Genomic DNA, 16,640 nt, shown 5'->3' with positions numbered 1-16,640 from the left:
CTCGGCAGGTTTAGATGAAATCCCAATGTGTGTCTTGAAAAAATGCATAAACAGTATCAAAGCTCCGCTAACAGAAATCATAAATGAATCCTCCAAAACTAGTTGCTTCCCTGACTATCTGAAACATGCCAAAATTTTACCAGTTCACAAGAAGGGTGATGTAGAGAACGTTGAGAACTACAGACCAATAGCTCTATTGTCATGCTTTTCCAAAGTGATAGAAACAATAATGAAAAACAGGCTTTTGAGCTATCTAAGTAAATTCAACCTCCTCTGCAATGACCAACATGGTCTCAGGCCTGGTAGAGGTACAGAATCTGCAATAGCACAATTTACAAAAACAGTTTTAGAAGCACTAGATGAGAATAGCTGTGTAACTGGCCTTTTCCTAGACCTGTCTAAGGCATTTGATACAGTTGACCACCAGAAAATGTTGCATAAATTAGAGGTACTAGGAGTAAGGGGAGTGGTTCTCAAATGGTTTCGTTCATATCTAGTAAACAGAGTACAGTCAGTAGAGATCACACATGTCTCCAGTGGATCAAAGTACATTGAGAAACATATATCTGATCCACAATATATCAATATTGGGGTCCCTGAAGGAAGTGTACTAGGTCCTGTATTATTGCTGGTGTATATAAATGATTTCCCGCAACATATCAGCCATGGAGAGAAGATATTGTTTGCGGATGACAGGAACATAGTAATCACCAGTAAGACACCAGCACAAATGTTGGAAAATTCTACTGAAGTGTTGAGGGATGTTCACAAATGGTCTCAGGAAAACAAAGTAACTCTCAACGTAAAGAAAACAAATACAATATGCTTTAGAGTGAATAGAAAACAGAGTCCCTTTAATTTAAAACTAGATAACATCTCCATAGATGATGTACCTACAACAAAATTCTTAGGGTTGCACATTGACAGCCAAATTAAGTGGAATGAACATGCTATGAAACTCTTGAAAAAGGTATCCACAACATGTTATGCACTTAAGAGTCCTTGTATCAGCATGCAGTAGTGAATGTTTGACAACTGTATACTTTAGTTATGTTCATTCAGTAATCAGTTATGGTATTATTTTCTGGGGAAACAGTGCTCAGAATTTACAAATGGTATTTAAAATGCAAAAGAGAGCAGTAAGAATTATAACAAAAAGCAGTAAGTGGGCCCACTGCAGAGAACTTTTCAAAATGTTAGAAATTCTAACTGTTCCGTGTGAATTTATATTCCAAACCATAGTGTACATCAAGAAAAATATAGAAAATTATTGTGCAAATAGCAGTTTTCATAACTATAGTACAAGAACAAGTCACTGTCTTCACCTAGACAGGAACAATAAACATAAGACTCAAAATAGCTTCTTGTATGAAGGTGTAAAACTGTATAATAAACTGCCACAGAAAATAAAAGAAGCAAATAAAATCTTAAATTGTTTTTGCAGGAACACTGCTTTTACACTATAAGCAAATTCCTTATTACTAAATGATTGTAAATAGCTTTTGTTTCGCAATATTTTGATAAGGAGCAAAAATGATTGTAAATAATTTATATGTCACAACATTTAACAACATTTAACAACAAACTGTATAAATATATGATATGAGTATAATAGAGGGAACATTCCACGTGGGAAAAATATATCTAAAAACAAAGATGATGTAACTTACCAAACGAAAGCGTTGGTATGTTGGTAGAGACACTAACAAATACAAACACACACACAAAGTTCAAGCTTTCACAACCCACAGTTGCTTCATCAGGAAAGAGGGAAAGACGAAAGGATATGGGTTTTAAGGGAGAGGGTAAGGAGTCATTCCAATCCCGGGAGCGGAAAGACTTACCTTAGGGGGAAAAAGGGACAGGTATACACTTGCACACACACACACCCACACCCACCCACCCACCCACCCACCCACCCACCCACACACACACACACACACACACACACACACACACACACACACACACACACACACATCCATCTGCACATATACAGACACAAGCAGACATATGTAAAGGCAAAGAGTTTGAGCAGAGATGTCAGTCGAGGCGGAAGTACAGAGGCAAAGCTGTTGTTGAATGACAGGTGAGGTATGAGCGGCAGAAACTTGAAATTAGTGGAGGTTGAGGCGTGGTGGGTAACCCATATCCTTTCGTCTTTCCCTCTCCTTCCCTCTTTCCTGATGAAGCAACAGTGGGTTGCGAAAGCTTGAACTTTGTGTGTGTGTTTGCATTTGTTAGTGTCCCTATAAACATACCAACACTTTCATTTGGTAAGTTACATCATCTTTGTTTTTAGATGTATAAATATATGAATGTACACAACTGACAACATCCATACATTTTAAAATGTCCATGGATGGCTAAATAAATAAATAAATATTACATGAGGCCGCTTTCATTTTCTCTGCCTGCAATTGAAGACCTTCTTTGGCAACTTCTCAGATCTGTTTCACTTTATTAACAGTGTCAGAAGTTATCAGCATCTCGTCACAACCATCAGCTGGTGTCGGTGTCTCATTAACTGTCATCAAATCTTGTGTCTCTGGTGCTTTCTCACCCTCTGCAGGCGCATTTTCAACCTCTGTTCCTTCTGTTCCAGTTCTTGATTCACTGGCATCAATTCCTTGGTCATCATTTTCAATTTTCTGTGAGTCAGAGGAAGTGGTGTTTAATACTGTTTCCTAGTCTTCTTTAGTGTTTATATTTTTTATTAACTCACGTGGAACAACTGAGGTCACAATGCCCATTTTCATTGGAACCCCAAAAATGGCTTCATAAGGTGGACATCTGATCCATTCATGATAAGCCTTATTTTTCATTGCTTGCACAAACCTCACCGCTTCAGACCATTTTGAAGTTTAATTTGTTTCCATCCAAGTTGATAACATATTTTTGATATCTTGATTTGCAGTTTTGACTGGTCCCTGAGACTGATTGTGCCTCAGATTCCCATGGAATATCTTCATATAACTCCTCAACTCACATAAAATATTTGAATGACATGGTTACAAAACTCTCTACCATTATTAGAACGATGGATACTAGGGGCACCAAAGGTGGTAAAAATTTCAAAAGATGATATGCTACTTCATCAGCCATTTTCAACATTAAAGTGCACAGAGGATAACAAATTTTGTCAGATGATCTTGTTATACAAGTATGACTTTGACTTATTGTCTGGGTTTGCCCGCATATTGATTAAGTGAATTTGGCATCATGAATTCATTTCACTGTGTGTGAAAGGTTTCACTACAACACTCCTTTTCAATGCTTTTTGCTTTTTCTGTCATGGTTCACATAATTTCAAATAAGTAACAACTGATTCAACAGTCACACTTTTGTACTCACTATTCAGTTTGACAATCATCTGCGATCGGCCACCATGGCCTATAGCAATGTGGGTCTCATGTAATACATTGAACAGTTCATAAAAATGAACATAATAATGAATTTATTCTTTTCCAGCAGACACCGGTGCTATGAGTTCTCTTTACCTCCGATGTTGAGAATATCATATCACTTCAAACACCTATAGTGAAAAGGTTTTTTATTGGAAACAATTTTTTGCATTTTTCACTTTACTTAACAGAATATTATACTGCTCAGCAATTACATAAATATTGTTGTCCTTCTTCTTATTCACTGATTCACTTAAAATTTCATAAAATCTGTTACACATAACATCACTCATTCTGAAGCAAAGCTGCAGAAGACACACCAATAAAACGAGTCGCAAAAATGACCATACACATGATGCTTGACACAGAGTGAAACTACGCAGCGGCGAGCAGACAGAGAACTCATAACTGCCGATAAAGAAACTTATCTGAACAGAAAACTGGCAACAATGAAACTTGTCTGAACCTGCACGATGGAGGTGGGAATCTTTGATACAGCTTTTACCAGTTTGCATTGGTAAATTCTAAGATTCACCAAAGTCTCTCCGTAAAAGTTCAAAATCTATGTGTATAATGTAAATTTCAGACTTTACCACACCACAATGATAAATCTTAGGTTTCACCAGTTAATTCTATGATGTACCAATTATCTTACTTTTACAGTAACATTCATGTTATAACCCCTATTAACACACTTTCAATTCGATTCAACTGCTATTGCCAGTCATTTTGCATGTCTCACAGAATTGCAATGTCATTGGGAAACTGCCTAGTTTTTTTTATTCTCTTTAAACTTTAATTCTCTTTCCAAATTTCTCATTCATTTCCTTTATTGTTAAGTAACATTAAACAATAAATAAGGCAGTATTAGAACAGGTGAGCCACACCTGCCAGTCAGAAACTGTAATCTCTATGGCAAAGGGGACAATGAAAACTATACAGCATTGCTGATCCTCCTCATGAAACTGTGGCCCACTGTTTCAGAATGGACCATAGCCTAATCAGTCTGGATGAAGTCAGTGGTCCTTCCTCTGACAGCACTGGTACATTCTGGTCGTGTCATCTCATCCTGGTGGTCACTAAGCCATTGAAATGGAGTTATTTCCATTGAGGCATCATGAACATCAGGCATTTCTTTATGTTCCTTGTTTAATAAACACCCATTATAGATCTGCACTGCAGGAATATGGCAGGGATTCCTGTAAAGTACACAGATAATGTCTCTGTACTTTTGTCTTTTTGATGTAGGACCATCATTCCCAGTTTAGTTGGTCATGTCTGTCAAGTGATGTAGCATTTTTAGCCAAATTACCTTTTTATTAATTTTTCTGAGAGGCTTAATTTCCACTCAGGTGTAAAAGTCCATACTTGGTTGTAGTGTACAGGTTGATATTTGCTGTTATGATGTTCACAGTCCTTATCTTGGACATTCAAGATTCATGTTCATTCCAGCTGTATTGCTTCTTTAGTTCACATGAAGAACTGTTTCATGTCATCAATGTCACCATCCTCAGGCTGAAACAGACACAAAATATCCATTATTTTTTCAGCTTGTTGGCCTTGGATCATAAAACACGAAACTCATAGTGTCTTGCTTTGCTGTCTAATATACAAATGTCACAAAAAGCAATATTGCATCTTGGTCCTCTGTTTGAGATCAATGTATCTCTGTAAGTGTCTTATCAAAATGTTCCATGAGGCCATTCATCTGTGGGTGGTTTACAGTTGTCATCTTATGGATGATGCTGCATCATTAAATTACTTCTGAGGCCAGTCTTGATTGGAACACTTCTCCTCTATGCTCTTCAGTAATTCAGGATCTTCCCTTTTGCAGCTGCAATATTTTGTAGTTCTGTGATGACTGTATTATTACCAGTGCTATAATGTTCTTCAAATAGATTCTGAAAAAGGCAGTAGAAACATTATGCTTGCATCCAACTTTGTACACTAGAGTGTCATTGCATTCCTACTTGACAGTTGCTAAGGGATGGAGGAATTGTTGGACAGAAATAGTCACACACAATGATGGATGACATGAAACACAGTGCATAAGTAACAGAGAATAGTAGAGGTGGAGTGATATATTAATAATGAAAAATGGTACAGATTTCACCACATGGGAAAGCAGGCTAACAGATATAAATAACTTCCATGTTTGACACAGGTCAGACTTCCCACATAAACATCAATATCAGACTCTTAGTTACGAACCCACTCTCATTGGACACAAACAAACATTTTGAACTTGTTATTCATACTATGTTGAGGAGTCCTTTGGGGATATTGTCCCACTGCTCTCTCCAGGTGGATTTCAGTTACTGCATGGTTCAGGGAAGGGACGTTCATTTAGAAACACATTTACCAAGAGCGTCCCAGGCATCTTCTGTAGGATTTAGGTCTGCAGAGTATGCACGCCATTCCATTTGTTCAATGTCTTCAATTTTCAGTGTATTTGACACATCAGAAGTCCTATTTGGGCATTCGTTGTCATCCACAAACAGAATGTCAGGACATACTGCACCACTAAACAGTCATGATCGAGAATAATCTCCCTGCAATATCATTGTGCTGTAATAGTACCTCACATTGAGATATTCAGTGGTGTTTAGTCATTGTGCATAATACCTGCACACACCATAGTGCCTAGTCCATACTAATGACATTCATGAAAATTCTGTGATGTGTAACATGTTCCCATATCTTTCCACACTAACTGGTGGCAAGAATCATTTGCCAGAGTGAAGCAGGATTCATTGAAGAATGTCACTCTAGACCACTGTTTTTGACCTAACCAACATGCTCTCTACACTTTTGGTATTGGTGTGGTTGAAGTGAGATGCATTTAACAGGCTTCTCAGCAGGCAAACCAGCCTGATTTACTCATCCTGAAATGGTTCTGGCAAAGACACATGTACCGGTAGTAGTTGCAAGGGTTGCAGCGATCTATCTAGGAGTAAGATATCTGTTCCTTTTTAACACTAGGGTAGCATATCAATCCTCTTGCAGCACAGTGATCCATCTACAACCACTAGCATGCTTTTTCATAGCATTTCTACTTTCAGCAACCTTTTTTTAATTGGGAGATGACACTTTGACACACCAACTGCTGTGTCAAATTAGTGACACTTTGACCAGCTTTAAGCCGTGTAAATGCTTATCCACAATTGTAGGCACTCAAATGATGCCTTGCAGACATGTTGCCACACCACACAGAATGTCATACTAATTAGTTCCACAACAACCTTTGTCTAACACTGTACAGCATGAACTATTTAATACATACAGAGTGTTCATGTTTGCTATAATTAACACATCCCATCCTCTACATTTCCTTTTACCATCATTGGTCTGGTGTTCCATAGCAATTGTCAGTTGTTCTGTAGCAATTGGCAATTGGCAGTTGTTCCTTAGTAAGAGTCAGCTATTCCTTGGTGATTGTCAAGCAGTGCAGATCTGGAACTTACTCACAGCCTAAATAATTTCTAGGCATTCATTCTCAGCCATAAAATAGTTCTTCTAGGCTTCGAGGGTATCCTGGTGGTATAAACAATTATTCAACTTGCTGGATATGCACTAGAATTGCACCAGTACTGCAACTGCTAATTCTTGTCTCAACACTCTCATCCAAAAGTGCAAAACATGATGAAGCTGTCAGTGCCCCCTGAAGCATGCAGACCTGAAGGATACAGAGTGATCTTTTTACTCCTTGGTCCCAGAAAATTAGGTGCCTTTCCACAGCAGTTCTTACATGGCCATACCTTGCAACTGAAATCCTTTGTGGAACATTTGTAGCAGGAATACATGTGTGTCTTGAATGTGCCAAATAGTGGAAAACTTTGTTATGGATCATACTTTTTCTGGGTCTGGACAGACTTTATTTCTGTTCATCAGGTGACTCACAATTTTTATTTTTTCAATGAGGCAGAGGAACTTTCTCAGATTCAGGCAAAGATTGCATTATGGACACACTTCAGTACATTTTTCAAGTGACCTAGATGCTCTTAAAAGGTCTTCAAGAACACAGCAACATCATCCAGGTAGCATAGACATCCTGCCCATTTAAGAAATCAAAGCAGGCTGTCCATCAAGCATTGAAGTATAACTGAAGCATTGTACAGAAAAAACAGCACAACTTTGAGCTCACAGGCCATTGAATGTAACAAAAACTATATTTTTATAGTTAGCCTCATCAACTTGATCTGCTGGTAGCCAGTATACATATCCATAGTTGAGAAATATTTTGCTTTCATCACATAGTCCTAGGTGGTCAATGTGTGGTAATGGGTATATGTCCTTTTTCATGACTGTGTTCAGTTGCTGGTAATTGAAACAGAAACACAATGTGCTATCTTTCTTCTTTGTGATGATGACAGGAGAAGACCAAGGACTCTTCAATGATTGAATGATGTCTCACATCACCATCTCCACTTCCTTCTGACTTATCTGTTGTTCAGTTGGAGGCACCCTATATGAGCACTAGTCGATTGCCAGAGTGTTGATATGTTGTTTCACATTGGGCCAACTAGTGTGCCTCACCTACACTCCATATTTTAATGCTTTCAAAATTTGATGCAGAATGGCCAGTACCCACCAACAATGAGTCAATGATGCAGAATGGCCAATACCCACCAACAATGAGTCAATCATTGAATGCAGAACACTCTCCTGCATTGCTTATGTGCATGATGTGTATACAGCAATATAACTTTGCCAGTGGTGAATGATGCCCTCAATGTCACAAACGTGTGCAGCCACACAAGGCTCTTCTTGATAGCAACATGGTAAAGACTATTACCACACAGTAATCAAGCTTGACTGTAATCTAGCAGCTGTATGCAGACCAGACTGCACGGAGCCCCCTGCAAATACAGCACACTGATACCTTCAGTTCACCACCACATCAGACTGTGATATATTGAGTACACTACATACACTAGATCATAAAGTTCCTGAAACAATTACCCAACTCTAAAGTATACAAATTTTACACTGTATCAAATCATAGAAATTGTGTCAAAGACAGCTGACCATTGTTGAATTGATATATCACCTGGAGAAATGTCTGAAGTTCAAATCTATCATCATCTTACAGATTGTAAGATCTGTCACTGTAAATAATAAAATCCTCGCAGATGAGAAACTGAATAAAATTTGTCTCTGCCCCACATCAGCATGTGATTCGTGGGTGAGTGGATACCCTTATTCACAGCTTTATGTGCAGAAATGCTACCACAATATCAGCATCACAAACTGGCAATTATAAATCAAACAAATCCAAATTATATCAAAGTGAAGGGAGTCATTTATCCTGAGAAGCACTGATATGCATACACTGAAAACACTTTGGCAACATGGATTACAGAACACACATTGACTTACATAATACAGATCATTGTGCTAACTTAACGATTATTAGTCCTACATTGAACATGAGCTTCAGAAGATAAGAACTAAGGAAAAATATCAAAAAATGTACAGTAACACAGTGCAAATTATGTTGCCAATGCTGTGATCTGTTATCTGATTGTTTGCAGATCTCTCTTTGAATACTCTCAGGACTGATAATTACACTGCTGCTGAATGACTTCATGTTATAACAAATTATCTTGGCTTGCTTTCTACAAAATTATGACAACCCAGTATGGTCTGTTATGATGCAAGACATGGAGCCTGTTCCCTAGTGGCCGATCTTTTCATGTCTCTGCAGTCTTCCATCCTGCAATATCTTTGATTGTCAGTGAGTGACAGGGCCTCAAAGTGACAACAGGTGTTCTAATTGCCAAAATGTTCAGTTAGAATGTGATGCACAGTTGTTTTAGCAATTCTAGTGAGCTCTTCAACTGAGCTGGTAGATGTGCAACAATCATTTTGAAGAATTTTAGCCAACATTTTCTTCGACTCAAACTGTTTATGATACTCCTGAATGCTGATTATCTTTAAAGCTCTCTCTGCTATCAACAAACCTTGCACACCACTTAAAACCATTTAATGACCCACTGATTCATTACCATAAGCAGTTTGCATAATTTCAGATGTGTTTGTTAGGCTTTTGCCCAACTGAAAATAAAACTTAATGTTTGTATGTTGCTCCCTTCATGATCAAAGTTCAAAACATACTGTTAAAATTTAAAACAGATAGTAGTCAAAATACCATGCTAGTTAATTCACAAACTGGTTCACAGATGGCATTAGTAGTTACATGAATGTAAAATCAGTTATCTTTCCTGTGGGATGGACTGTGTACTTCCAGCTATTGTGGTTTGACATTAACAGACATCATAAACCCTTGTATCTCTTGTTCAACTATGTGTGATACAGGGTTCTGATGGTGTTTCAAGACTGCCATCAAAATGATGTTCATAAGTCTCTAAAATGGCTTTCAGCACACTCTTTTCCAAGGCATTGCCTTGATGTGCTGGCAGCAACTGAAGAAGTCCTCTGTTGTGGAAACATTTCTTTTTTTTTAAAAAAAGTGCATGATACACTGTGTGATCAAAAGTATCCGGACACCTGGCTGTAAATAACTTACAAGTTATGGCATCCTCCATCAGTAATTTTGGAATTTAACATGGTGTTGGCCCTCCCTTAGCCTTGATGACAGCTTCCACTCTTGCAGGCATACATTCATTCAGGTGCTGGAAGAGTTTTTGGGGAATGGCAGCCCGTTCTTCATGGAGTGCAGCATTGAGGAGAGGTATTGATGTCAGTCAGTGTTGCCTGGCATGATCGGCATTCCAAAACATCCCAAAGGTATTCTATAGGATTCAGGTCAGGACTCTGTGCAGGCCAGTCCATTACAGGGATGTTAATGTCGTGTAACCACTCCACCACAGGCCGTGCATTATGAACAGGTGCTCTGTCATGTTGAAAGAAGCAATCGCCATCCCCGAGTTGCTCTTCAACAGTGGGAAGCAAGAAGGTGCTTAAAACATCAATGGAGGCCTGTGCTGTGATAGTGCCATGCAAAACGACAAGGGGTGCAAGCCCTCTCCATGAACAACATGACCACACCATAACACTACCACCTCTGAATTTTACTGTTGGCACTACACATGCTGGGAGATGACGTTCACCGGGCATTCGTCATACCCACACCCTGCCATCAGACTGCCACATTGTGTACCATGATTTGTCACTCCACACAAAGTTTTTCCACTGTTCAATCGTCCAATGTTTACACATCTTACACCAAGCGAGGCGTCGTTTGGCATTTACCAGCATGATGTATGGCTTATGAGTAGCCACTTGACCATGAAATCCAAGTTTTCTCACCTTCCGCTTAACTGTCATAGTACTTGCATTGGATCCTGATGCAGTTTGGAATTCCTGGTTGATGGTCTGGATAGATGTTTGCCTATTACACATTATGACCCTCTTCAACTGTTGGTGGTTTCTGTCAGTCAACAGATGAGGTCGGCCTGTATGCTTTTGTGATGTACGCATCCCTTCACATTCCACTTCACTATCACATTGGAACAGTGGACCTAGGGATGTTCAGGAGTGTGGAAATCTCACACACAGATGTAAGACCCAAGTGACACCCAATCACCTGACCACGCTCGAAGTCTGTGAGTTCCACGGAGCACCCCATTCTGCTCTCTCATGATGTCTAAAGACTACTGAGGTCACTGATATGGAGTACTTAACAGTAGGTAGCAGCACACTGTACCTGATATGAAAAATGTATGTTTTTGGGGGTGTCTGGATACTTTTGGTCACATTGATCCTTCATTGAGGGTAAAACTTGTTGGCTTCCACTTTAATCACATTTACTGTGTAATACAACCAAAAACAATGTAGACCTGTTACTGGTTTTCACCAAATGTTGCCTTTATTTCTGTCTGAAATTTGTCTCAGCTTTTGAACATTACCATTTCATTCTCAAATTACTGCCATGGTGTGCTGTACAAGCAAGGTTGACATTGACAAAACCACACCATATCATCATAACCATTTTATTTACTGACACAGTCAAATTCCTTTAACCATATCCTGGCAGTATCTTCATAAAACATTAGTGGAACTTGATGTACCTCTGACTCACTGATGCTGAAAGTATCCACTGGTACCTTGACAATGAATGCACACCATCAGAGGATTGTGGTATTTGTATTTGGGTTCTTACTCATCAAGGTGACATAAATTGTATAGCCTTACTGGAGCCATGGCAATGTCAGTATCCAATATACCTGATGTTGCCAGCAAACTATGTCATGCTGAAGCCAGGATCAAGAACAGGGTGAGGCAGTCAAATGGGAAGATACAAAAAATTTACATGAATTGGAGCATATTACCTCTTTATTTTCATGAGTCTAGTATTCATGAGTTTACCATGAGAGTTACCATTTTTGAATATGCTATTACTCAGATGGCATCATTGGTTTTGTACACTTTGTTACAGCCTGATAATGAATCCACCCACAACAGTGCGTAATATATCTGATTCCCTTCTACAGATCATCTCTGGTTCTTGGGTGGATTTCTGGAGAACTTTGGACTTGAGGTAACCTCAGAAGAAAAAAGTGTTGGGTTGATAAATCTGGTGAATGGGAAAGCCACAGAATATCACAAATTGTGCTGATGAGACAACCAGGAAATGTTAGCCTAAGCAGATCCACTTACTCTGCGGAAGTATCGCTTGTTGCAGCATCCTGCTGGACAAGTGTTTCTTCATCTAGATCATAGGGATTGAGTACTGGTAGGGAAACTGTTATCTTCATTTTAGCATAACCTTCAGAGTTTACTGTCACTGTGTCTAGCTTCAAAAAATAAGATCCGATTATTGCCAAGATGATAATGTGCATCAAATTGTTACTTTCTCTAAATGGAAAGGATTTTAAGGGAGACAATGTGGGTTTTCATTAGACCATTTTTGAAAGTTCACCTTGTTGACAAAACCATTAAGGTGAAATTAGGCTTTATCACTTATCTAAAACCTGTGAACTATTACTTAATTTTCTCTGGAAACATGAAACACTGCTTGGCAAAAGCATATGCAGTTATTGTAATCTTGAAGTTGAAGGATTTTCACAACCTACATCTTATATTGATGGTAGCGGAGACTGTAATCTTACCCTCCCACACATCACTATTAAAATTCTCTGACTATAAAAGTTTCGAAAACTTCAAAAGTCATAAGATATACAAAAGAAGCACTTATTACTTATCTTCATTTTCTCTTCTTCTTGTTGTTGGCTCCAATTCTTGTATCTAGCAGTACATTCTTGCAGCTGAAATTTTTATTTATGACATTGTGGGTTCCTGATGAATGAATAACTGATGAAGATTTGCCTATATATTTCTTTTATTTTATCCCATTCTTATACATCACACTAACTTCACAGGCTCCACTTTCATAAAACCTTCAATTACATTGTTGTTGACAAGATTAGCAAAATACATGTGTTTCCATTAGAGACATGCCACTACTACTAACATTCTACAGTATTCACAATATTCCAAAGAGTTTAAAAAGCAAAAAAGTTTACAAACTTTCTTAACAAAAGAAGGATCCTCACTAAAATATATCATTATTTTGTAAATGAATCCAGAAATAAATTTAATAATTAGTATTAGATTGTGCAATTAATAATATGAATTTCAAGTATTCCAGAAATTTCATAATTTCGAATATGTTTAAAGAAAGAATAATTTTAACTGTTCATACAGAGTACTAATAAATTAATTTCTTTTTATACATTTTAGTCTGAAATATAATACATCTTATACAAAATCATATGAAGCTCATTCAGTTAAACAGCTGAGATAATGTTCACCTACACAAGAATCAGTAGTATAAATGGTATCATTTATTTATATAAAAAAAGGTAATGTTAGAGGAGGGTGTCCCATTACAAGATCATTCATTAGAATCATTCCCACTGATTGCCTGCTGAGACCAAGTTCTGTGCTCTGCCACTTAGCTGGTTTTCACAGACTTCTTCATAAAACTGTACACAATAATCAATATTCTCCGGGGTTCAGCTTGTTTTTACGCTATTGCCTCTTCTTTTTTTAGTGTTACCAGTGACTTCAAAGTTTCTCTTCCAAAGGTTGATAGTACTGGAAGGTGGCATGGGAGTCAGTATATGTAAACTCTTAACAGAAAGCACAATGAGCTCCAACAAAACTATCCAAGTTCTTGTAACACATTTTTACAATAAATGCACATTGCACACCTGACAAATGCTCAATAGCTACTAAGACTTCCACTTGTCTATACACCTATGGTCAAATCCCCCACACCCATAACCCAATCCACCACAACATTCAGCCAGTCCTCAAATCTTCCCATTTATCTACCTTACATGTTCACCTTTAGTATTTACAAGAACAGGGTCAACAACAAGAATCAACACTCCAGACTGAGAGCATGTTTGTTGAGCACACACCATGTACACACAATGCTGAACTGCTTGCTCCAATAAGAGTGCCTCATTTACACATACATGGAATGTTCCAGCTAGTTACATAAATTAAGTCTAATTACTTTCAGGAAATTACAAAGCTAACAATATCTACCCACTGTCCATGACAGGTGACATACAGTGCATGGCAATATTTAATCATTTTTGTATGTGTCTGTTAGCTGTGTGAGGAGTTGTGCCCACTGGACAACCATCTGTCTCTTTGTGGATTGATTACCTTTCTGAATAAATATTTCTTTTTATAGATGTCCAGGTTATTCTAATCTTCTTCAGAGAGCCTTCTTGTCTTGAGTAGTTATTTAACATCAACAAAAATGCCAGTGTACATTCAATAGAAATTTGCCATTGTTGTTACAGGATTTTCCTTGGGACTCAACATGCCTCTGGGATTCAATTTTGGGCCTATCTTTGGGCAATGAAAGTGCACAGCCTTTACAGGACATTGCCCCCTTTCTGAACTCAAGTTTGCTAACAGGCAGAAAAGTGGTGGTGTCAATTCCATCTGCAGCATGTATCAACTGTAGTGTTCCAGAAACTGGTCTGGTTCATTCAGAGAATGGCTCACAGATTTATAGTGGGCTGTACATGGGAGAAGAAGTTGTATATCCAGACTGGACAATGGAGGAGGCCAGGCAATGGTTCAGGTGTGTTTGAGTTCCTATTTTTAATGCTTAAATTCAATAAACTCTGTGACCAAGTGCTGAAACAACAATGTGCTCATTGTTATTTTGAATCTGCTGTTTGCACGAACATGTTTGTACTAATGCTTTTCAGCCACTATTTACAGTGACCAAAGTGGATACTGGATGCTTACCTGTTCATCTCTAATATTTTCTCATAATAAGAGCGCTTCTGTAATGCCATAACTATGATACTCATCAAATACACTCTGAGCTGAAGAAGCGGTTACTGTCTTTGTATGTTAATTCTGTTACACTGCCTCACTACTGATGTAGAGGAATGAGGACCTTCCTCAGTTGGGCACTCTGATACTTTTACAAGCATGTTTTTAACTTGAAATAAAAATCTATATCTATATTGTGACTCAAAGAAATAGAAGAGATTGAGAACATGTGCCAAATATCTCATTTGGAAGCCAAAAAGTACTTGTTCACTTGCCTGAGTGACCAAAACAACATTTCCTACCTCCCATAGGAGCAGAAGTATGTGTGAAAAGAGTTTTTCAACCCATTGCATATATGCTGCAAGTGTGTTGTGCAGGTAGTATTGGCATGCATTGCAGGACATACGCATGTGGATGGGTGTGGCAGAGAGAGGCACAAGAAGAAGATAGATAGTGAGACGGAGAGGACCAAGAAAGGGGGAGGGAAGATGTACAGAGAGAGGGGGATGAGAAGATGTACAGAGAGAGAGAGAGAGAGAGAGAGAGAGAGAGAGAGGGGTGGGGGGTGGGGTGGGAAGAAGAGATGGTCAGATGATCAGAGGGGGGAAAATGGAGAAGACAGAAAGAGAGGGGGGGGGGAGGGAAGAATATGGATGCAGAAAGCAGGATGAGGAGATGGACAATGAGAGGTGGAGGAGGATATGGACAGAGAAAGGGGGAGAAGAAGGAGATGGACAGACAGAGAGAGGGGAGGAGGAGATGCACAGAGATGGGAGGAGGGGGACTGACACAGACATGGGGAAGAGATGATGTACAGAGGGATGGGGGAGTAGGATGTGGGCAGAGAGACAGGGAGGAGGCGATAGATAGAAGAAGGAGGAGGAGGAGAAGATGTGCAGAGAGAGGGAGAGGAGGGTGAGGTACAGGAGGCTCATTGAAAATGGGGAGGGGCAGTGGACAGGTGGAAAAGGAAGAGGGGAGGAGGATATGGATTTTCAGCAGGCCAGGAGGACATAGAAACTGAGAGAGGAGATGAGGATATGGACAGAGAAAGAGCGAGAAGTAGACGTAGAGAGAGGGGGAAGTGGATGAGATACACAGAGAGATTGTAGGAGAAGATGGAAAGAGATAAGGAGCAGAAGAGATGAACAGAGAGATGGGGAAGAAGGCACTGAAAAGAGAGGGGGGAGGAGGAGATGGCCAAAGAGAAAGGTGGAAGAGGTGATGGACATAGAGAGAGGGGGAGGAGAAGATAGAGAGACAGGGAGAGTGGGGAGTAAATGATGGATAGACAGAGATAGGAGGAAGAGATGGCCAGATAGAGGAAGGAGGAGGAAATGGACACATGTGGAGGGGGCAACAGGAGATGGTCAGAGAGGGCAGGAGGAGGTGGACAGAGAGCAAGAGGAGGAGAAGGTAGACATATGTGCTGGGTAGGAGGACATGGACAGAGAGAGGGGAGGAGGAATTTGGTAGATACAATGTAGAGGAGGAAATTGAAAGGGAGGGAGGGTAGGGGAGTTGGACTAGGGAGGTGGAGACAGGTAGAATAGGAGATGGAAAGAGAAAGAGGATGAGGAGGGGATAATCAGAGAGAAGGTGAGAAGGAAATGGTCAGAGAGAGAGGGGGAGGAGGGATTGGACAGAGAGAGGGGAAGGAGAGGAGTTGGACAGAATGAAGGGGAGGGGGAAATAGACAGACAAGAAGGAGGAGGATAAGGAGGAGGAGATGATGGACAGATAGTGAGGCGGTAGGAAAATATGGATAGAGAGATGGTAGAAAGAGAAAATGGACAGAGAAGGGTGAGGATGAGATCGTCATAGAGATGGGGAGGAAGAGATGGACAAAGGTAGGGGCTGTGGACATGGAAAGGTGGGAAGGAAGGCACAGAAAGAGAAATGGTGAAGGGGGAAATGGACAAAGAAAGGGGGAGGATAGACAGACAGGTGGTACACATATTATAT

At 39.4% G+C, this 16,640-nt stretch overlaps 1 protein-coding gene across 1 annotated transcript in view; it reads left to right on the top strand.

Moving 5' to 3' along the window:
* LOC126412921 (uncharacterized) overlaps window positions 1-16,640 on the top strand; it is a 224,791-nt gene that overhangs the window by 114,755 nt on the left and 93,396 nt on the right. The window contains exon 8 of the mRNA XM_050082810.1: window positions 14,189-14,475. Within this exon, the coding sequence (XP_049938767.1) occupies window positions 14,189-14,475 (287 nt within the window). The remainder of the gene's footprint in view (window positions 1-14,188; window positions 14,476-16,640) is intronic.

The sequence above is a fragment of the Schistocerca serialis genome, chromosome 7, assembly GCF_023864345.2.
Source record: "Schistocerca serialis cubense isolate TAMUIC-IGC-003099 chromosome 7, iqSchSeri2.2, whole genome shotgun sequence".
Lineage (NCBI taxonomy): Eukaryota > Metazoa > Arthropoda > Insecta > Orthoptera > Acrididae > Schistocerca > Schistocerca serialis.
This window is presented reverse-complemented; position numbering and strand designations above follow the sequence as displayed.